Here is a 19387-nt window from a genome sequence, read left to right as displayed (position 1 = left end):
CCAAGATGGTGAAACCCCGAGAATACTAAAAGTACAAAAAAAAAAAAAATTAGTTGGGTGTGGTGGCAGGCGCCTGTAATCCCAGCTACTCGGGAGGCTGAGGCAGAGAATTGCTTGACCCTGGTAGGCGGAGGTTGCAGTGAGCCAAGATCATGCTACTGCACTTCAGCCTGGGAGACAGAGTGAGACTCCATCTCAGAAAAAAAAAAAAAAAAAAAAGTGGAAACAACCCAAACATCCATCAATTGACACATGGATAAACAAAATGTGATATATCCATACAATGGAACGTTATTTGACAATAGAATGAGGGCCAGGTGTGGTGGCTTATGCTTCTAATCTCAGCACTTTGAGAGGTGGAGGCCGGAGGATTGTTTGAGCTCAGCAGTACGGGACCAGCCTGGGCAACATGGTAAGACCTTGTCTCTACGAACAATACAAAAGTTAGGTGTGGTGGTACACGCCTATAGTCCCAGCTACTTGGGAGGCTGAGATGGAAAGATTGCTTGAGCTTGGGAGGTGGAGGTTGCAGTGAACTAAGATTGCACCACTGCACTCCAGCCTGGGTGATAGAGTGAGACTTTGTCTCAAAAATAAATTAAATAAATAAATAAATACAATAAATACAATAAAAAGGAATGAGGTAATGATGCAGGCCATGACCTGGATGAACCTTGCAAACTTCTGCCAGCTCACAGCCCAGTGGGAAGGCCTGGCCACGGAAGCACAATTGTATCCAGTGAGCTAAGTGTGATGAGAGAGACACATGGGTGAGATCTGAGGAGGGTGTAGGGGGCAGGTGTGAACTGAGGCTTGGTGGTGGAGGAGGAGGAACTGGCCAGGGGAAAGGGAAGGAGGCAGGAAGACTGTTGGCCCAAAAGTATCGAGGCAAGAAGCAGCCTGGAGTGTCCCGGGGCAGCGTGGGCACAGCTGGTGTGCATAGGTAGGAGGGGTGGCTGCTGGGTGGAGTATTAAATGGGGAGGAGAGCACCCATTCAGAGGCCGCTGTGATCACCCAGATGAGGGAGACTGATGGAGGATGGGACATATTTAGGAGTAGAAGATTGGGACTCTGGGGACTGGGGGTGCCATGCTCAGAGACAGGGAGCAGGGGTGGTTTGAGCTTTGTTGCAGATGGATTGCACTTTGGGTGTCTGGCAGCCATCCACATGGAAGTGTCTCCTGAGCAGGTAGATTTTGCACAGGACTCGCAAGAGAGCACTCCAAGCTGGTGCTAGAGATTTGGGTGACATGGGTGCAGGCTTGGTGGCTGACTCTGCAGGGTGGAATGGATGAGGGATATGGAAGGGAGAGAGCAGCGGGCCAAGGGCACAATCTAGGGGTGGCGGCATCACCATTTATAGGGCAAGCAGAGCACACAGGGAGCTGAGAAGAGAGGGGTGGAGTGGTAGAGAAGACTCGTAAGCCAGGCACAGTGACTCATACTGTAATCTCAGTGCTTTGGGAGGCTGAGGCAGGAGGATCACTGGAGGCCAGGAGTTTGAGACCAGCCTGAGTAACATAGTGAGATCGATCTCTACAAAAAGTCAGGCATGGTGGTGTGTGCCTGTGGTTCCAGCTGCTTGAGAGGCTGAGGCAAGAGGATGGTTTGAGCCTGGGAGGTTGAGGCTGCAGTGAGCTACGATCGCACCACTGCACTCCAGCCTGGGCAACAGAGTGAGACCTTGTCTCAAAAAAAAAAAAAGAAAGAAAGAAAGAAAAAGGAAACCCCATGTTGCTGCAGGCAAAGGAACAGTGTGTCTCAGGAAGGACAACAGACAGTTTATGTGTTTACTTGCACAGGATTCAGCACGTCCCCCGACTTAGCAACCAAGTGGCACCATGGCCTTTCTGAGAGTAGCTTCAGGGGCAGACTGTAGGCTGCAGGAGGACTTAAGGGCATCTGCTGAGAGGCAGTAGGCTTGGGGAGAGATCCCCGTGGCAGCCCTTATCAGCTGTGCCACTGTAGCCCCTTTTCATAGCTCTCCCCAACCAGACGGAGCTTCAAGAGGGAAGACACCACTTCTACATTCTTTGTGTTTCAGAACAATCCAATTCGTTCCAAACCTATTCGATGCACACCTACAGTGCTCACCATGCATGTGCTCAGGGCTGGGGACATATGACTGAGCCTCGGACTTCTGGTGAGGGGCACAGTAGGTCCCTAGACTGTGCAAATGAAGCTCTGGGCCAGGTTCTGCCACCAACCTGCCATGTGGCTGCAGGTGACTTATGATGTTCTCTCTAGAGGTTTCCTCATTGGTGGTAGGTGATTTCTGAAGCTCCCCTTGATGACAAAAATGTGATAATTCCTGCCTGCTGCTGTATTATTTGCCCACTGAGGCCTTGGCAGGGTCAGAAGCCTGGGGTGGTGAAGGAGGTGGGGAGCGGACACCTTCCAAGATCTCCCTGCCTTTCAGCTCCTTGTCTTGGGGACCCAATGTCCTTGGCCATAAGGCCCCACATGCTCTGTCCCTTACAGCTCTCCAGCCTCACCTCGTACCCATGCTCCCTGGTTTTCTGGGCTCCAGTTACAATGGTCTTCTCTCAGATTTTGTTCTCCCCACAAGCTTTCCTGCCCCACAGCCTTTACCCGTGCCACTCCCACTGACTAGCACCCTTCCCTTAAGCCCTCGCCTGCTCGACTCCTCTTCATTCTTTACTGCTTCTCTCAAATGTGGCTTCTGCAGAAGCATCTCAGGTCCCTGGGGAACATTCACACCCCATGACACACCTTCTGAGCACTCTACACTTCTGCTAGCTCTTGTACAAATGTGGTAACCAAGTAATTAGCTGCTTACTGTCTGTCTAGTTTCACCCTTGGACTCAAATGAGAGGGGTCCCTGCCATGGGTCCTCTGCAGTTCTGAAGGCTCCTGTGTCTGTGGCTCTTCCCACAGGATGAGGAATCTGGGGAGCCCTCTTGTAGCCTGGACCCCCGCCCTTTAGAACATGCTTCTGATACATGGGGCCCCAGCATGCCCTGCCCAAATAGCTCCAAGCCCATTCCCTCAAGGGTGGGCTATGTCACCAGTGGGGTAGCCAAGTGGCAGCTGGCTGCAGGGGGTATGGGCAGTTTGCACACATGGACTATGATGTCCACATATGTGCCCGTGAGCCTCTGCTTGGGGGAGGAGGGCTCTGTTGGGGGGGAAGATGAGAGGGAAGGCTGAGCCCAAGGCCTGCCCTTCTCCGGCCACCACATTTGGGCATGGAACTTGGAAAAGTCAAAGAAGTTTAAATTAGAAACTGGCCTTTCAGGTCATTATCAAGACACATTTGTCAAAGTAGGAGAATAGAACATATTTTATTTAACAGTTGTTAGCTTGATTGATAACTTTTAAATATTTAGACATATGGTATGAGGCCCCTGTGTGTACTCTTGCCCTGGCCCTGCTGGCAATGGGGTGGGCTTGGGTCAGCCTCACCCATCAGACCACAAGCTCCACCAGAGCAGGCAGCCCATGCAGTGCCCCTGCCCAGAGCACAGCACCTGGCACAGAAGAGCAGACAATAAATACCGGCTGTGAGAAACAAATGGGATAATCCAAGCCAAATGCTTGGCATGGTGCAAATGTCCAATAAATATCAGCTGTCATTGTCTGTTGAATAAATGAACAGGTGGGTTGGTGGGGCTGGGGGCCAAGAGCCACAAGCTGAGGTGGCTTGTGTCTCAGGAGGGAAGGGACCGGCTGTTTCCCTGGGGTTCACGCTTCCTTTCTTGAGGTTGTGTCCTCCTTCCCCACACCCTGCAGGCCTGCCCAGCTCTTCATGGCAAAGTGGGCCCCAGATGGGCGTACTTGTGTGTCAGAGTGCCAAGAGGGGCTGGGAGCTCCTGCTAGGGCTATATTCCCCTCCCCTAGGACAGAATAGTTGGGGCAGTTTCCCTCTTTGCCTTCAGGGGCGTCCCCAGGTCCAGACAGAACACACCCAGTTTAGTTCCTTTCTTTTTGCATAGGCCCAAAGGTTGGAGGGGTGGTAGCTGAAAGAATTGATTTCCCCCCTACCCAGGCTGTACTCTGGTGTGGGAGGAGCCTTTTCTGGGGAATGAGGTCACTCACTGGACCTTGAGCAAGTCACACTGCTGCTGCAGGCCTCAGCGTCCTTGTCTGTAAAATGGGATGCTGTGTGGAACTGGTGCATGCCGAGCGGCAGATGCAAGGTGTGCACTTGGTGAATGGGAAGAAGCCTTGCACAGAACACCAGTGGGTCAGCAACAGCAGAGGCCGGGGACCCCCAACAGGAAAGCAGATGAAACTGGCCCACAGCCAGCCTGTGAGAGGCTGAGGCAGGAGGTCATCCCTGAGGCCTAAGGAGGATAGCTTCAGCTGCCCACGCTGAAGGCTGGGTCAGTCCTGTTTCCACAGTGGGGAAGTGGTCACAGCTGCTTCATGACTGGCACAGTGCCAGGGCTCACAGGGTCTCTGTGAAGGCCTCCCCGAGGGGAGGGCCAGAAGCAACCAGGAAGCCCCCCATCAAACTCCTCCTCCCAGCACCTACCATTCCAGAAAACAAACTCTCACCCCCACACACGCTATCGCACACGCACAGTAGGCGCGATGCAATAGAGAAAAAAACCTAATTAACCCCCAAACAGGACGTGACGGGGAGAGGAGGGGGGGGGATGGGGAGTTGAGGGGAAGGAATCACATTTTGCAAACTGCCCACTAGGGGTCACCGTACCCTCAGAACCGAGGGTGCAGAAGTCACACCGGCCTGCGGCTATGCGCTGGCGGAGGCTCCCAGAGAGAAGAAGGCCCGGCTGCGTGGCCTCCGCCGCCCAGCTTGTGTGGCAGGACCGTGGCCTCCGCCGCCCAGCTTGTGTGGCAGGACCGTGGCCGCCGCCCCACAGGCCAGCAGTCAGTGCGGCGGGAAGATGTCCGCGCACTGCTGCAGGATGAGCTCCACCACCTGGTTCTGGAACACCATGGTCATGGGCATGCTGGTCTCTTCCACCTCAGGCCGCAGCAGCGTGGGCCCAAACACAATGGCCACGCTCTGCACCGACATGCGGTTCTGCTCGCCGTGCTCGATTACCCTGTGGCAGGGGTGGGTGGGTTCAGGGCTCCGAACTGCGGGGAGGCGCTGGGGGCTCCAGCCGGAACCTGCCTCCCACTTCCCGTGCGGCCCGCCCGGCTCACCGGCAGAGGTGCTGGAAGAGCATCCTCAGAGTGTCGTGGTTGGGGGCGGGCAGCGAGCGCACCAAGTCACGCACACAGCGGCTGCGTTGGGCCTGGTCCTGCAACTCTGGGTGAGGGAAGGTTTAGAGGGAGGGAGTCGGAACGGGAGGTAGGGGGTGTCGGCTGGGCGAGGGGAGCCTGCTAAAGGGGTGGCCCGCCACGCCCCTACCCCATCCGCCCCACCTGCCCCAGGTGCTCACTGATGGCCGCAATGAACTGGCGGAAGTGCGAGAAGGGGAAGAGGGGCTCGGGCAGCTCCCGAAAGAAGAGCTTCAGGGCTCCAGTGATAACGTGGACGTCCTCCCAGCGCCCGTCGTCCAAGTCAAGGCGCTCATCTGTGGCGGAGGAAGGGAGGAGGATAGAAGGGAAGTCAGTACCCCTCGCGCCTTCAGGCCCTGGGGCAGGGGTTGGGGACGGGCCTCACCGTGGTCCACCTTATAGCGTAGCTTCTGGATGGTGGCCAGGTTTCCACTGATGCGGTACAGCCCGTCGATGTCCAGCCCTGGGCCAGAGGGAGGCGCTGATCCCGGGTTCAGGGATGGGGGTAGGGTGGGGCTACGGGTCCCTGCTATGACTCCCACTCGGGGCCTCCCGTACTTTCCCCCTGGACCCTGCGTCCATCCAGGGGTCTCCAGCCTGCGGTCCTGGCAGGAGGCCTGCTGGCACCCCAATGCCTGCCGCCCTCACCCCCGCAGCGCACGTACCGCGGGCCTCGACGGCGCGGATGCACTGCTGCACGAAGCGTGGCACCCGGCTCCTCTCGCGCTCACACAGCGCGGCCAGCGCGCAGCCGAACACCTGGTCTAGGGCAGAGGCTCATCAGCTCCTGCCCAGCCTGCGCCCCGTCCCCGTTCCCGGGTCCCCGCTCCCCGCTCCCCGCAGGCCTCGGGTACCTTTGATGTACCCCTTCTCCCGCAGCGACTGCAGTGTGGGCCGCCTCTGGAGGAACTTGCGGAGCTTGTGCCGGACCTTGCTCAAGTCGCTCTCCAGGCCCCCGGGGCCCAGGGCCGGCGCGGCTGCCGCGGGGAAAGGCAGGACTGAGTCAGGAGGCAGCGCCAGGGCAGGCCAGGCAGGCCCCAGCAATCGTCATTCCCCAGGAGAGGCCTCCTGGAGCCCCCACCCCATCCTGCCTTGCGCACACCTGCATTCGGCCGCGCATCCTCCTCTTTCTCCTGCCAGCTTCCCAGGCGCTCACTCGACCCGAAGTCCACTCTGCTGCTCTCGCTCTCCTCCTCTGGGGGCAGGTCTGCGGACTGGATTCCCATAGCCTCAGAGAGGCGGGGCCTTGCGCCAGCTGCGGGGCCTTCCAGGATGGGGCAAGGGACCCGAAATGCGCTCCCAACAGGCATGGCCTGGAGACCCTCAGCGAAGAGTCCTCTCTTCCCTTAACCAGGTTAACTCTCCTTACCTCCACCAGTGAGCCTGAGAACATTCACCTCCCTTAGCTGCATGGAGCCCTTAAGGTGCAGAGACAGTCATCCTGTTCTCCCACACCCCTTCCTATCCGGGCGACTCCTACCCACCTGGTGCCTTCTTTCTCTATTTTCCTCAGCTCCTCTAACTAGGTCAGCATTCCTCAATACGTGGCTCCCACTTCTGAGCCTGCACCTCCAGCTGTGGCCAGAGCACTGCCAACAACTGCACCAATATCACCTCTCTGGCTCTGGATTCCTACCTCTATTAATACAGCCAAAAGCTGCATTCAATGTTGGCTCATAGGGAATTAAGGGTCAAAAAGCCCCAGGTCATTTCCAGGTCAGTAGTTTTCAGAGGGCCCCTGTCCTAGCTCTACTTATGCAATTGGTATTTTGAGCCTTAAAAAAATGGTCGACTATTGAAATCAATCCTTTAAAATTGTATCTGCTAGTTTCAGCCTGCCATTGGTTGGCTTACAGAGTACTTATTTGGCCTTCTGCCTCCCGTGAAATGGGAAATTCCTTTAGAATGTGCCCCTACCCTCACCTGGAGAGTCTTCCTGCAGGGCCAACCCCAGGCCTGGATTCGCAGACTTACAGAAGGCAGTTTCTTCAGCAGCCTACCCTGCCATCCTAGCCATTAGTGGGGACTGCATTTGCATTACCCACTGGTACCTTAGAGCTCCCTGAGCCTGAGCAGAGGGCCCCACTCATAATGGCCACCTCCTCCCCACCACCCCTAGAGGCCCTGGGCTCTGCTTACCAGCTCCTGGATGCCCTGAGCAATGGCCTTATGCCAGGTGCTGATGATGGCCTCTGAGTCGTGCTGGATCAGGTACTCGGAGCCATCTCGGCTCCGTAGCTGGAGGGACACAAGTCACTGGGTCATCTCTGGTACGGGGGTTGGCCCTAGTTGGGGGTAGGTACAGAGATAGAGGTGACCTGTCCCTGACCCCAGGCACTCAGAGCTTAATGGAGCAAGGGCCTCACCCCAGGCCAAGTCTTGGATCTTCTGCCTCACGTAAAGCAGTGGCTGACAGCATCTCTGTGTTACAGATGAGCAAACTGAGGCTCAGCAAGTTTTAGCTGCTTCCTCATGGGCACACAGCTAGTGAGTGATGGGCACAGAGCTGCATGGCTCAGTTGTCTGGTACACTTTCCCTCCCCCATCCTGCCTCCCTGCAAGCCACAGAACATGGCAGGCCTCATGCAGAGCACTGGCCTGCAAACTAGGTGAAAGAAACTTCCTATGTGAGGCCAGGTGCGGTGGCTCACACCTGTAATCCCAGCACTTTGGGAGGCCGAGGCAGGTAGATCATGAGGTCAGGAGTTCGAGACCAGCCTGGCCAACATGGTGAAACCCTGTCTCTACTAAAAATACAAAAATTAGCCAGGCATGGTGGCGGGCTCCTGTAATCCCAGCTACTTGGGAGGCTGAGGCAGAAGAATTGCTTGAACCCGGGAGGCGGAGGTTACAGTGAGTCCAGATCATGCCACTGCACTTCAGCCTGGGCGACAGAGCAAGACTCCGTCTCAAAAAAAAAAAACAAAAACCCAGAAACTTCCTATGTTGAGACCCCTGTCTACTAGAAGCAACAGTGAATATAGGGAGAGAGGATTTGAAAGCCGATCATGGCTGATCCCAGTGAAAGCAAGGTCTCCCCTTGCCCCTCCCCATACACACACTGAGGACTCAGAAACGTTGCCCCACCTTCTGCAGCCAGGAGTCCCCACCACCTCCCACACTCCAGCCTGGGCAACACATCTTCTGTTAGCCTGATTCATCATGAAGTATGAATTAAACAAAACACCAGAGGGAAACTTGCCACCGCAGGACTGATGCCCAAAGCCCTTTCTGAGTTGGATGGTAGCTTAGATGGATTCCTTATCAGCCTCTGGCTCTGAGGACCCAGTGTTCCAGGTTAATGTGAATGTTTGGCGGCAACAGCTCACACCAACCCTGCGCTTTCGGTTCAGCGAGAGTCAGAGACAACAGAAACTGTCTCAGACCCCAGGAAACAACTTCTAGAATTGGAATGGACTATCTTTGGCTGTCCTTTCAAACTTATACTTGAAGACTATTTAAACTGCTTAAAATGAAAACAGGCTGGGCGCGGTGGCTCATGCCTGTAATCCCAGCACTTTGGGAGGCTGAGGCGGGTGGATCATGAGGTCAGGAGATGGAGACCATCCTGGCTAACACAGTGAAACCCTGTCTCTACTAAAAATGCAAAAAATTAGCTGGGCCTGGGTTCCTACCTCTATTAATACAGCCAAAAGCTGCACTCAGTGTTGGATCATAGGGAATTAAGGGTCAAAAACCCCCAGGTCATTTCCAGGTCAATAGTTGTGAGAGGGCTGGCAGGCATCACTAAGCCCCTTCCCTCCTTCTCCCCAACCCCGCCACTCACCTCCAGCACATTCTTCCTACTGGATTTGTCTTTGGGGGCCCAGGAGAGAGTGGCCCCCCTCAGCTCCACTGTGTACTCAGGGGTGGAAAACTTGGAAGGCTGCCTCTGTGGGAGAGGGAGGAAGGTCACAGGGAGCCCTCAGCTCAGATGTGTCTGCTGTGGCACTCTGACCCTAGGAATAGGATGGGGTCACTGGCATGGCCAGGAAACAACTCTGGGGAAAAGAGCCCCAAGGGTTCCTGAACCCAGAGACCCTGATGCTTCTTAACCATGGAGCCTGCTGGCTGGCATGTCCACTGCTGCCCACCCACCCAGGGGAGGGCAGGAAAGGAGTGCAGTCTGCATCCCTGCAAGCAGGTGCGCCCTCCCCCAGCCTCCCTGCCCTCCAGGCTGGAGCTGGCCACCCTCAAGACTGTTCCCCATCTCCAATGGGCTAAAACTACTTATCTTGGAGTGAATCTGCCAGCATCACCCCCTTCCTGCCAAGGCCCAGCTCCTCTGACACTCATGGACCACTCTCTCAGACCTGGTCATCTCCAAGCCAGACTAGAGAGAGCAGATGGGGGCTGGGCACAGTGGCTCATGCCTGTAATCTCAGCACTTGGGGAGGTCGAGGTGGGCGGATCACCTGAGGTCAAGAGTCCAAGACCAGTCTGGCCAACATAGTGAAACCCCATCTCTACTAAAAACACAAAAATTAGCCGCACATGGTGGCACATGCCTGTAGTCCTAGCTACTCGAGAGGCTGAGGCAGGAGCACTCAGGAGGCAGAGGTTGCAGTGAGCCAAGATTACACCACTGCACTCCAGCCTGGGCGACAGAGCGAGACTCCATCTCAAAAAAAAATAAAAATAAAAATAAAAAAAAGCAGATGGGGTGGTCCCTGCCCTGAGGGCCTGGCCTTACCAGGCCGCCTGCAGCCGAGGTCTTTGAGTCCTTGAAGAATGTCAGGACGCCACCCTCCAGCACAGTCCAGGAGGCACTCCAGTGCTTCTTCCTAGGTGGGGGTGGGGAAGCGGGGGTGGCAGGACTTAGATGTGGTCCTGGGCTGAGGGCCCCTCCTACCCCAGGAACAAGTCAGAGCTTAGGAACACAGGCTAGGGCACCCCATTATGAGGGCTGGAATTCCGACTCTAACACCTAGCAGCCAAGGGACCTTGAGCAAGCCATTTTATCTCGCAGTGTCTCAGGGTCCATAGAGGACCACTCACAAAGTTGTTGTGAGGATTAATAAGAGCCTGGCATACAGGAAGTGCTCAGTGAACATTGTCACCAAGGCCCACCCTGCCACGGCCTGGGTGTAGATGGGCTCTCACCGGAGCCGCTTTCCCTTGTCTGCCGTCTTGGTGCGATGGAGCACGCCTGCCTTGTCCAAGGTCTTGGTCTAAGAGAGAGAAGAGAGAGCAGGCGCAAGAGTGGGTAGTTAAGGGGTGAGCTATGGGGAGTAGAGGCTGGTCACCTGCTCAGCTGCCACTCTGTATGGTCTGGGCCCATGTCTCCAGTGAACCCTCCTCGCCAGCCCCACCACCTGGCTGGGGGTAGGGGGCGATGCCTACCCTCACAGCAGCTGTGGCAGGAGAGACTTCCTCCCAGCTCCCAACCTCATCCAGCTCTGCTGGGACCTATGGGGGAGACAGATATATCCCACCCAGTCCCTCCTCCCAGGACCTCCAGAAGCCCCCCACTGCTTCTGTGGTGGTCCTGCCAGGACCTCAATGGCTCCTCCCCTACCTTCTCCTCTGGAGGGCTGGCCTGGGCTGGGGTGTCACCATCCTGGCTGGATTTATGGATGCTTCGAGGGGCAGGGACAGGGACCTGGGGAGAAAGACACAGTCGTATGTGATCTCTTCCTCTCTCCCCAGCACCCCTCTTTCCCCAGGTTGTTACCTGGGGCAGCTCCCATCGAACAGAGGAGTCCTCTGGATTGTAGAAGTATGGCTTCCCATGGGGGTCCTCCAGCCTCACCCACTGTGGGGAGAGGAACGGTCAGGGCCTCCAGCCCGGCTCATGAGAGGGGAGGAAAAGGTTCCCTCTAACCAGGTTCCAAGACAGCACCAGGGAGTCTGGAGGGGCAGGTGCAGGTGACTGCGTTTGGCTGGTTTAGGCTCTGTGTGGGAGCTGCAGTTTAGAGCACTGAGGCGACCTACTAGTGAGGAAGGTTGTGGGGAGGACTCTGAGGCTGTCCGGGTCCATCTGCCCCCTGCCCCTACCTGCTCCTGGGTGAAGTGGTTGGTGTAGAGCATCTGCTTGTCCTGGCTGACATGACAAGACCAGCCGGGGGGTGTGGTCAAGGGAGAGGTAGGGCCGGGCTCACCGAAAGAGCCCACGGGAGAATAGTCCTCCTCGGGGTAACTGGTCAGCGACTCGGGGTAGTCCGTCTCGGGAGTGGGGGGCTGCAGGGAATAGAAGGTGGAGTCAGAGGCTCTGAGTGCCAGTACTGCCTGCTGGCCCTGCCGTTTTGGACCAGGCCCACCCCCTTGCCCTCTGGTCCCTGAGGCTGTGGGAGCAGGAGGCGGGGTCAGAAGCGCTCAGAGGTTGCTCGGCACCTCACCCTCTGGTCCCTGGGGCTGTGGGAGCAGGAGGTGGAGTCAGAGATACTCATAGGTAGCCCCGCCCACCATGGCCCCGCCCCTCACCCTCTAGTCCCTCGGGCTGTGGGAGCAGAAGGCCTCAGAGGCTCTCAGAGGTAGCCCTGCCCACTCCAGCCCTGCCCCTCACTTTCTGGTCCCTGGGTCTGCAGAAACAGGAGGCGGAGTCAGAAGCGCTTAGAGGTAGCCCCACCCATCCTGCCCCACCCCTCACCCTCTGGTCCCTGGGTCTGTGGGAGCAGGAGGCGGGATCAGAGGCGCTCAGAGGTAGCCTCGCCCACTCCAGCCCCGCCCTTCACCCTGGGGTCCCTGGGTCTGTGGGAGCAGAAGGGGTCAAAGCCTCTCAGAGGTAGCCCCGCCCACCCATCACCACCCCTCACCCGTCTGTCCTCCGGCCTCTGGGAGCAGGAGGCGGGATCAGAGGCGCTCAGAGGTAGAACCGCCCACTCTGGCCCTGCCCCTCACCCGCGGGTCCCCGGGGCTGCCAGGGCTCAGGCCCGGCTGCATCTCCAACTCCTCCTCGGGCTCGTTCTCGACCTCGTCCTCCCAGGCCGTCTCGCCCGTCAGCGGGTTGTAGAAGAACACCCTGCGGCTCTCCTCATCCCAGTACTGGCCCCACTCGGTCTCAAGGCTCACGTGGCTGTCCACCGAGGCAGGGGAGGTGGCTGGGCTGGCGGCACCCTCGGCAGCCTCAAAGGGCGACTCCCAGGTGGTAACTCCCGTGTCTGGGTTGTAGTAGTAGGGGCGCCCGGTGCCCGCGTCCGTGTGCGTCTCCCACACCGGGCTGGGAAGCGGGGCTGCAGCGGCGCCCGGTGAAGTGGCCTGGGGCTGCCTCTCTATGTTCGCGTACACGGGCTCCGGGGGATCGTCCACCTGCGGGAGGAGAAAGGAGGAATTTTGTGTTTTCAGAAACCTTCCAAAATGGTAACGGAGGTCCCCTCTGGGCAGTGCGATTATAGGGGTTTGTTTTTGTTTTATTTTCTTTAAACTTTTCTGCAGCCTCAAAATTTTGTACAACAAAGCTTTTTAAAAATCACGTAAGTTCTTCTGCTGACTATGACACCATCACTAAGCTGTAAACTCCTTGAAAGGGGAAGTGCCTGTTAGAAGTGGCCTCTCCCTGAGCTTTAGCCCCTTGGGCGACCTTCAGAAAGTCACACTACCTCTCTGCCTCAGTTTCCTGGGTGTAAAATGTCTGCTCTGCCCATTCCGGAAATTGTAGTGAAGAGTGAATGAGAAAATGCTCTTGAAAGTACTTTGTATTTAGTGTCCCAGATGGGTGGGTCAATTACATTAATTATATTTATCAATAATAATAAAACATCGATAACCCAGTTCTCACAACTGTGCACTCACAGAGGCAAGTCAGAGGTTGGGCAGGAACTGAGAAGTGGCCTGGGGCGTGCCCCTGTTTATGGTGCCCATTCAGGGCCCTGCTGCATTCTTTTTTTTTTTGAGATGGGGTCTAGCTCTGTCACCCAGGCTGGAGTGCAGTGGCACAATCTTGGCTCACTACAACCGCCGCCCCCTGGGTTCAAGCTGCATTCTTACAGCTCCATTGAGAGCACCCGCCCCACCCTACTCCCAGCCCAGAAAGCTCTGGGATTGGAATCAGTACCCTGTCTGGATTTGGGGACTGAACTTTCCAAGGTGAAGTTTGCAGGTGTCAGAACCAATTCCAGACAAGAGAGGGAGACAGGACAGCCAGATGGGCTGGAGAATGGAGGGGCAAAGAGAGGTAAATTGTTTTACTCCACCCCAAAGGAGAGTGAGGGCAGCTGGGGGTTCAATTACATAGAACATAAACCTAGCCACGCGGAACAGAGCCTCCCGGAACAGAGGCTCTCCTGATTCACACCTCAGAGCTCCCTGCTGGCTGCAGGGCAAAGTCTAAGCCCTTAACCAGGCACAAGAGACAGTCCCTCACTGGCCTGTGCTTCCACTATTATTTCCTGCCACTCCTTGCCCCTTGCCTTGAACTTTAAGCTCCAGTAGCACCAGTTGCTAGAGGTCCCCACCTTCCCTGCTGTGTCTCCTCCAGGCCTAGGCTCATTTGCAGCCTGCCCAGGCCCATTTCCACCCCTTTTTTTGCCTGGCTGACTCCAATTCCTTCTTCAGGACTCAGCTCAGGTGCCAGGTTCCAGCCTTTTCCCGAGATTCCCCCCATCCCTGTGCCCCCACATTCAGCCCAGCACCCTTGGCCCCACAGAGGGACAGATGACTACATTCTCAAACCCCAGGCAGCAGCATGGCATACGGGGATACTACTATTTTCTTTTCTTTCTTTTTTTCTTTTTTTGAGATGGAGTCTAGCTCTGTCATCGAGACTGGAGTGGAATGGTGTGATCTCAGCTCACTGCAACCTCTGCCTCCTGGGTTCAAGCGATTCTCGTGCCTCAGCCTCCCGAGTAGCTGGGATAGCAGGCATGCGCCACCACGCCTGGCTAATTTTTGTATTTTTAGTAGAGATGGGGTTTTGCCCTGTTGGCCAGGCTGGTCTTGAACTCCTGACCTCAGGTGATCCGCCCACCAGGGCCTCCCAGAGTGCTGGGATTACAGGCGTGAGCCACCGCACCCAGCCGATTACTACTATTTTCTAAGCATACACAATACTTCAGGGGAAAGCAGATTTCTACATTTCAATTTTGTGTTTTCGGAAACTTTCCAAAATGCTAACAGAGGTCCCTTCTGAGCACTGTGATTATAGGGGTTTGTTTTTGTTTTGTTTTCTTTTAACTTTCCTGCAGCCTCAAAATTTTGTACTACAAAACTTTTAAAAATTCACAGTAGTTCCTCTGCTGACTGTGACACCATCACTAAGCTGTAAACTCCTCGAAAGAGGAAGCATCTGTTCAAGGTGGCCTCTCCCTGAGCCTTAGGCAGATGCCAAAACAAAAAAAATACATTTTTCACCAAACTGATGCCAAAAAAGCAACCCAAACCAAAACAACGAAAAGAAGAAGGAAAAGAAGAACATTTGTTTACCCAGCAAAGATTCACCTGCTCTGTGCCAGGCACTGTTTGAGGCACGGGGAATACAGCAGGGAAGAAAGGGACAAAAATCCCTCCCTGGCAGAGCTGGCACTCAAGTGCACCTGTGTGTAAATGGTGGGGGTGATGAGTAATTGGACAGCATGTCCGTGCTGATCACTGCTAAGCAAGAAATGAAAACGCTGTCAAAGAAGAGGATGTTACAGTTTTAGACAGGGTGCTGGTCCCCAGGCGCCCGGGGGGCAGGGAGAGCTGGGGAATCCCAGCCCATCATTTCTTCGCTCCTCTCTCCTTCCTCCAGGCTCCTGTGTGGCTGAGAGGGGACCCTTCACCCCACTTGTCCTTTCTCTACCCCCACCATAGCTCTGATGTGGCATCCTGTAGTCCAACCACAACAGGCCTCTCACTGGCCCCCAAGAGAAAAGGCATCCTCCCATCTCGATGTGTTTGCTCCAGCCGTTCCCTCAGCCTGGAATTCCCTTCTCTGGTTCTCTGCCTACCCAAATCGTGCTCTCTCACGGTGCTCAGCTGACAAGCCTCTCCAGGGAGAGGTCAAACCTGCTGGCACTCTGCTCACTGCTCTGTTGAGGCCCAATGGCATTCTGCCTTGGTGGGCAGCCAGTTGTCCAACCATCTGCCCACCTCCTCTGCCCCAAAAGGCAGGATTTTCTTGAGAGCAAGACTAAGGATAATGTAGCTGATTCCATTTGCCCCCCAGCAGCTGAGCCAATGCCCTGAAGCACACAGCAGGTCTGCCACAAACTGCTTGAGTACACAAATCTAACCCATGCCCAGTTTCAGCAACAAACATGCCTGACATGACAGGAGAGCCTGGAATGAGCTTGAGCTTTCTGAGGAGGAGGGTTGGAGCCACAGAAACCAGGAGATTCCTGGGGAGGGCAGGATGGAAGCAGCAGGGAGAGGAAGGCAGAAGAACCAGACACACCTCTCATCCTCCCAGCTGAACCCACTGGGGCAGGGGTTGAAAGGCTCCACCAGGGGTGGATGAGCTGACAAGGAGCAGGCTCTTTGGAGCAGGAATTTCTACTTGGCAGGCTGTAGGCCATGGCTCTGAGTCCACGAGGAGTCCCAGGCCAGTGAGGCTGATGGGGCCCTCACACGAAGGAATGTCCCCAGCAGGTACAGAGGAGATTTGGGAGGTAGAAGTTTAGGTCCCCAGCATGACAGGGCTGTCACAAGGAAGAGAAGACGTGGTATCACGCTGCAGGGGCACAGCAGCATTCCTCTGAAGGAAGCATTCTGAGGACTGGGGCTGCCAGAGACACAGGCTGCTTCTGGAGGTAGTGAGGGGCCCTCACTGGAGGTGACTGAGCAGAGTCTACTCCCTGTTAGGGAAGCCACAGCCTTGTGGGTGTTGAACTACAGTGTCCTTCAGGCCCCTTCAAACTCTAGAACTCTCGGCAGACCCCGCACAGTGCTGAGATAGAGATGCTCTTCTCTCCTGGCAGAGCCTCAGCTGGGTTCTAACCAGCTCCTGGGGCCAGGTGCAGTTACGCCCTCCACATCCTCTGGCCTTCAAGGAGTTACAGCAGCGCCTGCCACCCCTACCCTCCTCCTGGCTCCTGTTCATGGAGGCCCAGACAAGACCCAGATGCAGCTCATAAGCAGGGGCCTGACTACAGGATCAATGGCTCTTGGGTCGCATCCTAGAGACAAGAAGTGGCCTTCCCACCTCAGGCCAGAGGAGGAGCCAAGAGGGACCCGGCTCTCAGGCTTCAGGCTGCCCAGCCCCCTGGCACTTCCTTACAGTGGTTCACCCCTTGTCTCCAGTTCCCTCCCCTGTCCACAAGCGGGTGGCAACCCCGCCACTCTTGCCCCAAGCTGACCACCTCTTGGATGGGCAGGGCCGCTGAGAAGGAAAGAGAAAAGGAAGTATGAGCCCCAACTTCCAAGAGGCTCCCTGCTCTGAGCCCCACCTCACCCAGCTCCTAAAAGGGCTTGGGGTAGAGGCCCACTGGGCACCCCTTGACCCCAGTGTCCCCTACCTGTGCCCGCAAGGCTCGACTCTGCCTCCTGGTCACTTTGGCGATCATGTCCACCATCCTGGCCCCTCTGAGCTGCCGGGACAGAGCCCTGGGAAGGTTTTGGGGGTGGAGCCCAGGGGCACTACCCCAGTGCTGGCACAGGGCAACAGGGAAACAAGAAGTTGCCGAGATGGCGGGAGGCTGAGACTCTAGCCCATTTCCTGTCAGGGCTGCGGAAGTGCTGCCTGAGTTGGGGCGCGGGGGGTGGAGGGGCCTCAGGTCGAGGGTATTTTTATGCTTCTAGAAACACTGCTGGCTGCCCCACTCAGTGCTCTAATGACCAGTGAGCCGCATCCCAGGCCCAGACACGGCCATGGTGTGGGCTGCACAGGGGAAGATCACGGCCAGACCCAGCCACAGCATGAACTGCACAGAGAAAATCACGGCTGAGCCTGTGGGGGAGGGGCGCGCTGCACAGACAGGACGAGCAGAGGGGGCGCTGAGTGCCGGGGGCCTGGGCTGGCCTGGAGTGGCTCCTGGGGCGGAAACAGGACAATGAGTGGTTGTCCACTCCCTCTAGGCCCAGGGAAGGCGTGATGGGAAAGAGGAAGCTTGTTGAGGGGGGGAGGGGAAGGGTTCCCAAAGAGGAAGGGGTCTGGGCAGATGTGATATCGCAGGGAGCTGGCGTCTGGACTGTGCCAGCCCCGAGGAGGACAGGAAGGATTCTGACCACACCACCATCTGCCCGCCTGACCACCTGGGTCTGTCTCCTGCAGACTCGATCACCAAGATGCATATGCCCTCCCACGCCTGCATGCCCACATGCGCCCACTCCCACTTGCGTGTCAACATACATGTACAAGTATGCCCGTGCCTGTCCCCTCCTCTCTAAGGACCCAGAGAAGAGGGCCAGGCACCAGCTTCTTCTAGGAGGAAGGTTAGATCTTCTTCCTGGCCTCTCTTCCCTTCACCCCCTCGTGTGGGGGTGACAGACCCCAGCCACGCACAGTGGACACATGCCCTGAGTGAGAAGTTACAGCCCCTCCTCTGAGCCCATGGGTCCATCTTATCTTCCCTCCTCCCTTAGAAATGCTTCCTCCCCAGGCTTAAGGGCCAGGCAGCACTAAGCCCACCAGCCCACCCCTGCTGAAGGCCACCTCCCTTCCTGGTCAGGCTCTGACCCCCACCCTCCCACTCTAGGCCCATTCTTCCTCCTCCGGCCCCCGCCCTGGCTCTCTTTTTCTCCCCTGCCATGTCTCTCAGCCCCTCCTCTCCTGTACCCACTGTGCGCTGGGGACAAGGACCCCAAGCAGAGCCAGGCACAGTGTGAATGTGGGGCACGAGACACTTGGAGAGATCACACTAGGAGCAAGACTGTGCCCCATGCCCTGCTCGGCCCACAAAAGCTCTCATACCAGTGTCCCATCCCCTGTGCCTGACTGAGAAGCCCAGACTCCAGGGGTAGACTAATCCCCTCCTCCCTACCAGGGTGGAGGACAGCGGGAATCACAGAAGGCTGGAGGCCTCATGCTTATCACACACCTGACCCATCTCTGTCCCCACCCTGAGGCCAGGGATGCGGACTCTCTCTCTCCCACACACACACACACACACACACACACACACACACTACACACATGTGTGGGCATATGACAGGTCACCAAGGGATATGCAACCAGGCCCCAGAGACAGGAAGAGCCTCTGTAAATTCCAGAGAGGCCAGAAACTCTGAGCCACCAGGGAGGAGCTGGGTGGGGAGGGGAGAGAAGAGGACAGGTGTGGAACTCAGGCCCTCAGCACTGCCCTGCAGGTAGAATGGGGGCAGTGACTCCCTACGGCAGGGGCCAGGAGTGTCAGTGTCAGGGCTGGGACTGCCAAATGGGCAGCCAGCAACTCATCTGGCATCTCACCTGCTTCTCTTCCCCAGTAGGAAGCTGGGCCTCCATGATGTGGGTCTCCCAGGGGGCTCCAGCCCCAAACTATAGGGAGTGAACAAACTTACACAGTTCCTGCCTGCTCTTGGCCACAGAAGTTGGCTCTCAGGCCCTGTCTGGGCTTCCCTTCCCCCAGTGAGAGGAGGTGATTACCACAGTGGCTCCCAGAGGGGTCCACCTCCCTCCACCACACCCTCAGGCCTCTGAGAGGCACAAGGGGGAGGGTCAGGAGAGGTTCTAGAACAAACCACCTGCACAACACCCCTCCTTTCTCCACTCTGACCTCACTCTTCCCTCCCAAACCCTCATAGGAAGTGCTGGGGCAGGAGCAGGTGCACTAGGAAGACCCAGTCCCCTGGGGCTAGAGGCAAAATGAACGCCTCCAAACCAGGACTTGGCCCAGGAACTGGCTCAGGGGCTGGCAAGGGGACATGGTGTCCTTTGTTGACTCAGTGAGTCTGCTCTGTGCCACCCAGGCCAGGTGGAGGGAGAGCCGGAAGGAATGGTGATCCTTGCCTCAAGGAGCTCAGCCATGTTCACACAAGAGGTCACTCCCCCAAACACATGTTCTCCAGGACAGAAACTGGGTCTCCCTTTAACCATCCCGGCCTGGCCAAGAGCTACATGTCCAGGGGCAGGACCAGGGGAGCTGGGGGTGACCCCACAGGGTCCTGGGCCTCAGGCCTCAGTAGGCTTTAGGGAACCATGCCTAGCTCAGCCCTCTGAGATTCTGATGGAAGTGGTTTGGGCCGGGACCTGGGGAAAGTGTTGAATTTTAAGCCTCCTTGGGTGATTTGACTGTGCCCCCCAGGTGAGGTGCCACGGCTCAGTATAATCTTTTTTTTTTTTTTTTTTTTTTTTTTTTATGGAGTCTCACTCTGTCA

At 56.6% G+C, this 19387-nt stretch overlaps 1 protein-coding gene across 3 annotated transcripts in view; it reads right to left on the bottom strand.

The window, feature by feature from the left end:
* Window positions 1-1429: 1429 nt before the first annotated feature.
* Window positions 1430-19387, bottom strand: part of ARHGAP27 (Rho GTPase activating protein 27) — a 37034-nt gene continuing 19076 nt past the window's right edge. For 2 of the 3 annotated variants that reach the window (XM_030799786.1, XM_030799787.1), the window contains 17 exons: window positions 12059-12466; window positions 11216-11398; window positions 10893-10973; window positions 10737-10820; window positions 10562-10627; window positions 10322-10389; window positions 9912-10002; window positions 9006-9110; window positions 7358-7456; window positions 6321-6432; window positions 6073-6195; window positions 5884-5982; window positions 5604-5681; window positions 5380-5514; window positions 5141-5246; window positions 4839-5037; window positions 3282-4804 (listed from right to left, as the gene is read on the bottom strand). In XM_030799786.1, the coding sequence (XP_030655646.1) occupies window positions 4860-5037; window positions 5141-5246; window positions 5380-5514; window positions 5604-5681; window positions 5884-5982; window positions 6073-6195; window positions 6321-6432; window positions 7358-7456; window positions 9006-9110; window positions 9912-10002; window positions 10322-10389; window positions 10562-10627; window positions 10737-10820; window positions 10893-10973; window positions 11216-11398; window positions 12059-12466 (2016 nt within the window). In that variant the 3' untranslated portion in view covers window positions 3282-4804; window positions 4839-4859. Of the gene's footprint in view, window positions 1440-3281; window positions 4805-4838; window positions 5038-5140; window positions 5247-5379; window positions 5515-5603; window positions 5682-5883; window positions 5983-6072; window positions 6196-6320; window positions 6433-7357; window positions 7457-9005; window positions 9111-9911; window positions 10003-10321; window positions 10390-10561; window positions 10628-10736; window positions 10821-10892; window positions 10974-11215; window positions 11399-12058; window positions 12467-19387 lie in introns of those variants that run through there. The other variant, XR_004026984.1, reaches the window with a different exon arrangement.

The sequence above is a fragment of the Nomascus leucogenys genome, chromosome 19 (assembly GCF_006542625.1).
Source record: "Nomascus leucogenys isolate Asia chromosome 19, Asia_NLE_v1, whole genome shotgun sequence".
Lineage (NCBI taxonomy): Eukaryota > Metazoa > Chordata > Mammalia > Primates > Hylobatidae > Nomascus > Nomascus leucogenys.
The sequence above is the reverse complement of the archived record's forward strand: the minus strand, read 5'-3'. Positions and strand labels throughout refer to the sequence as shown.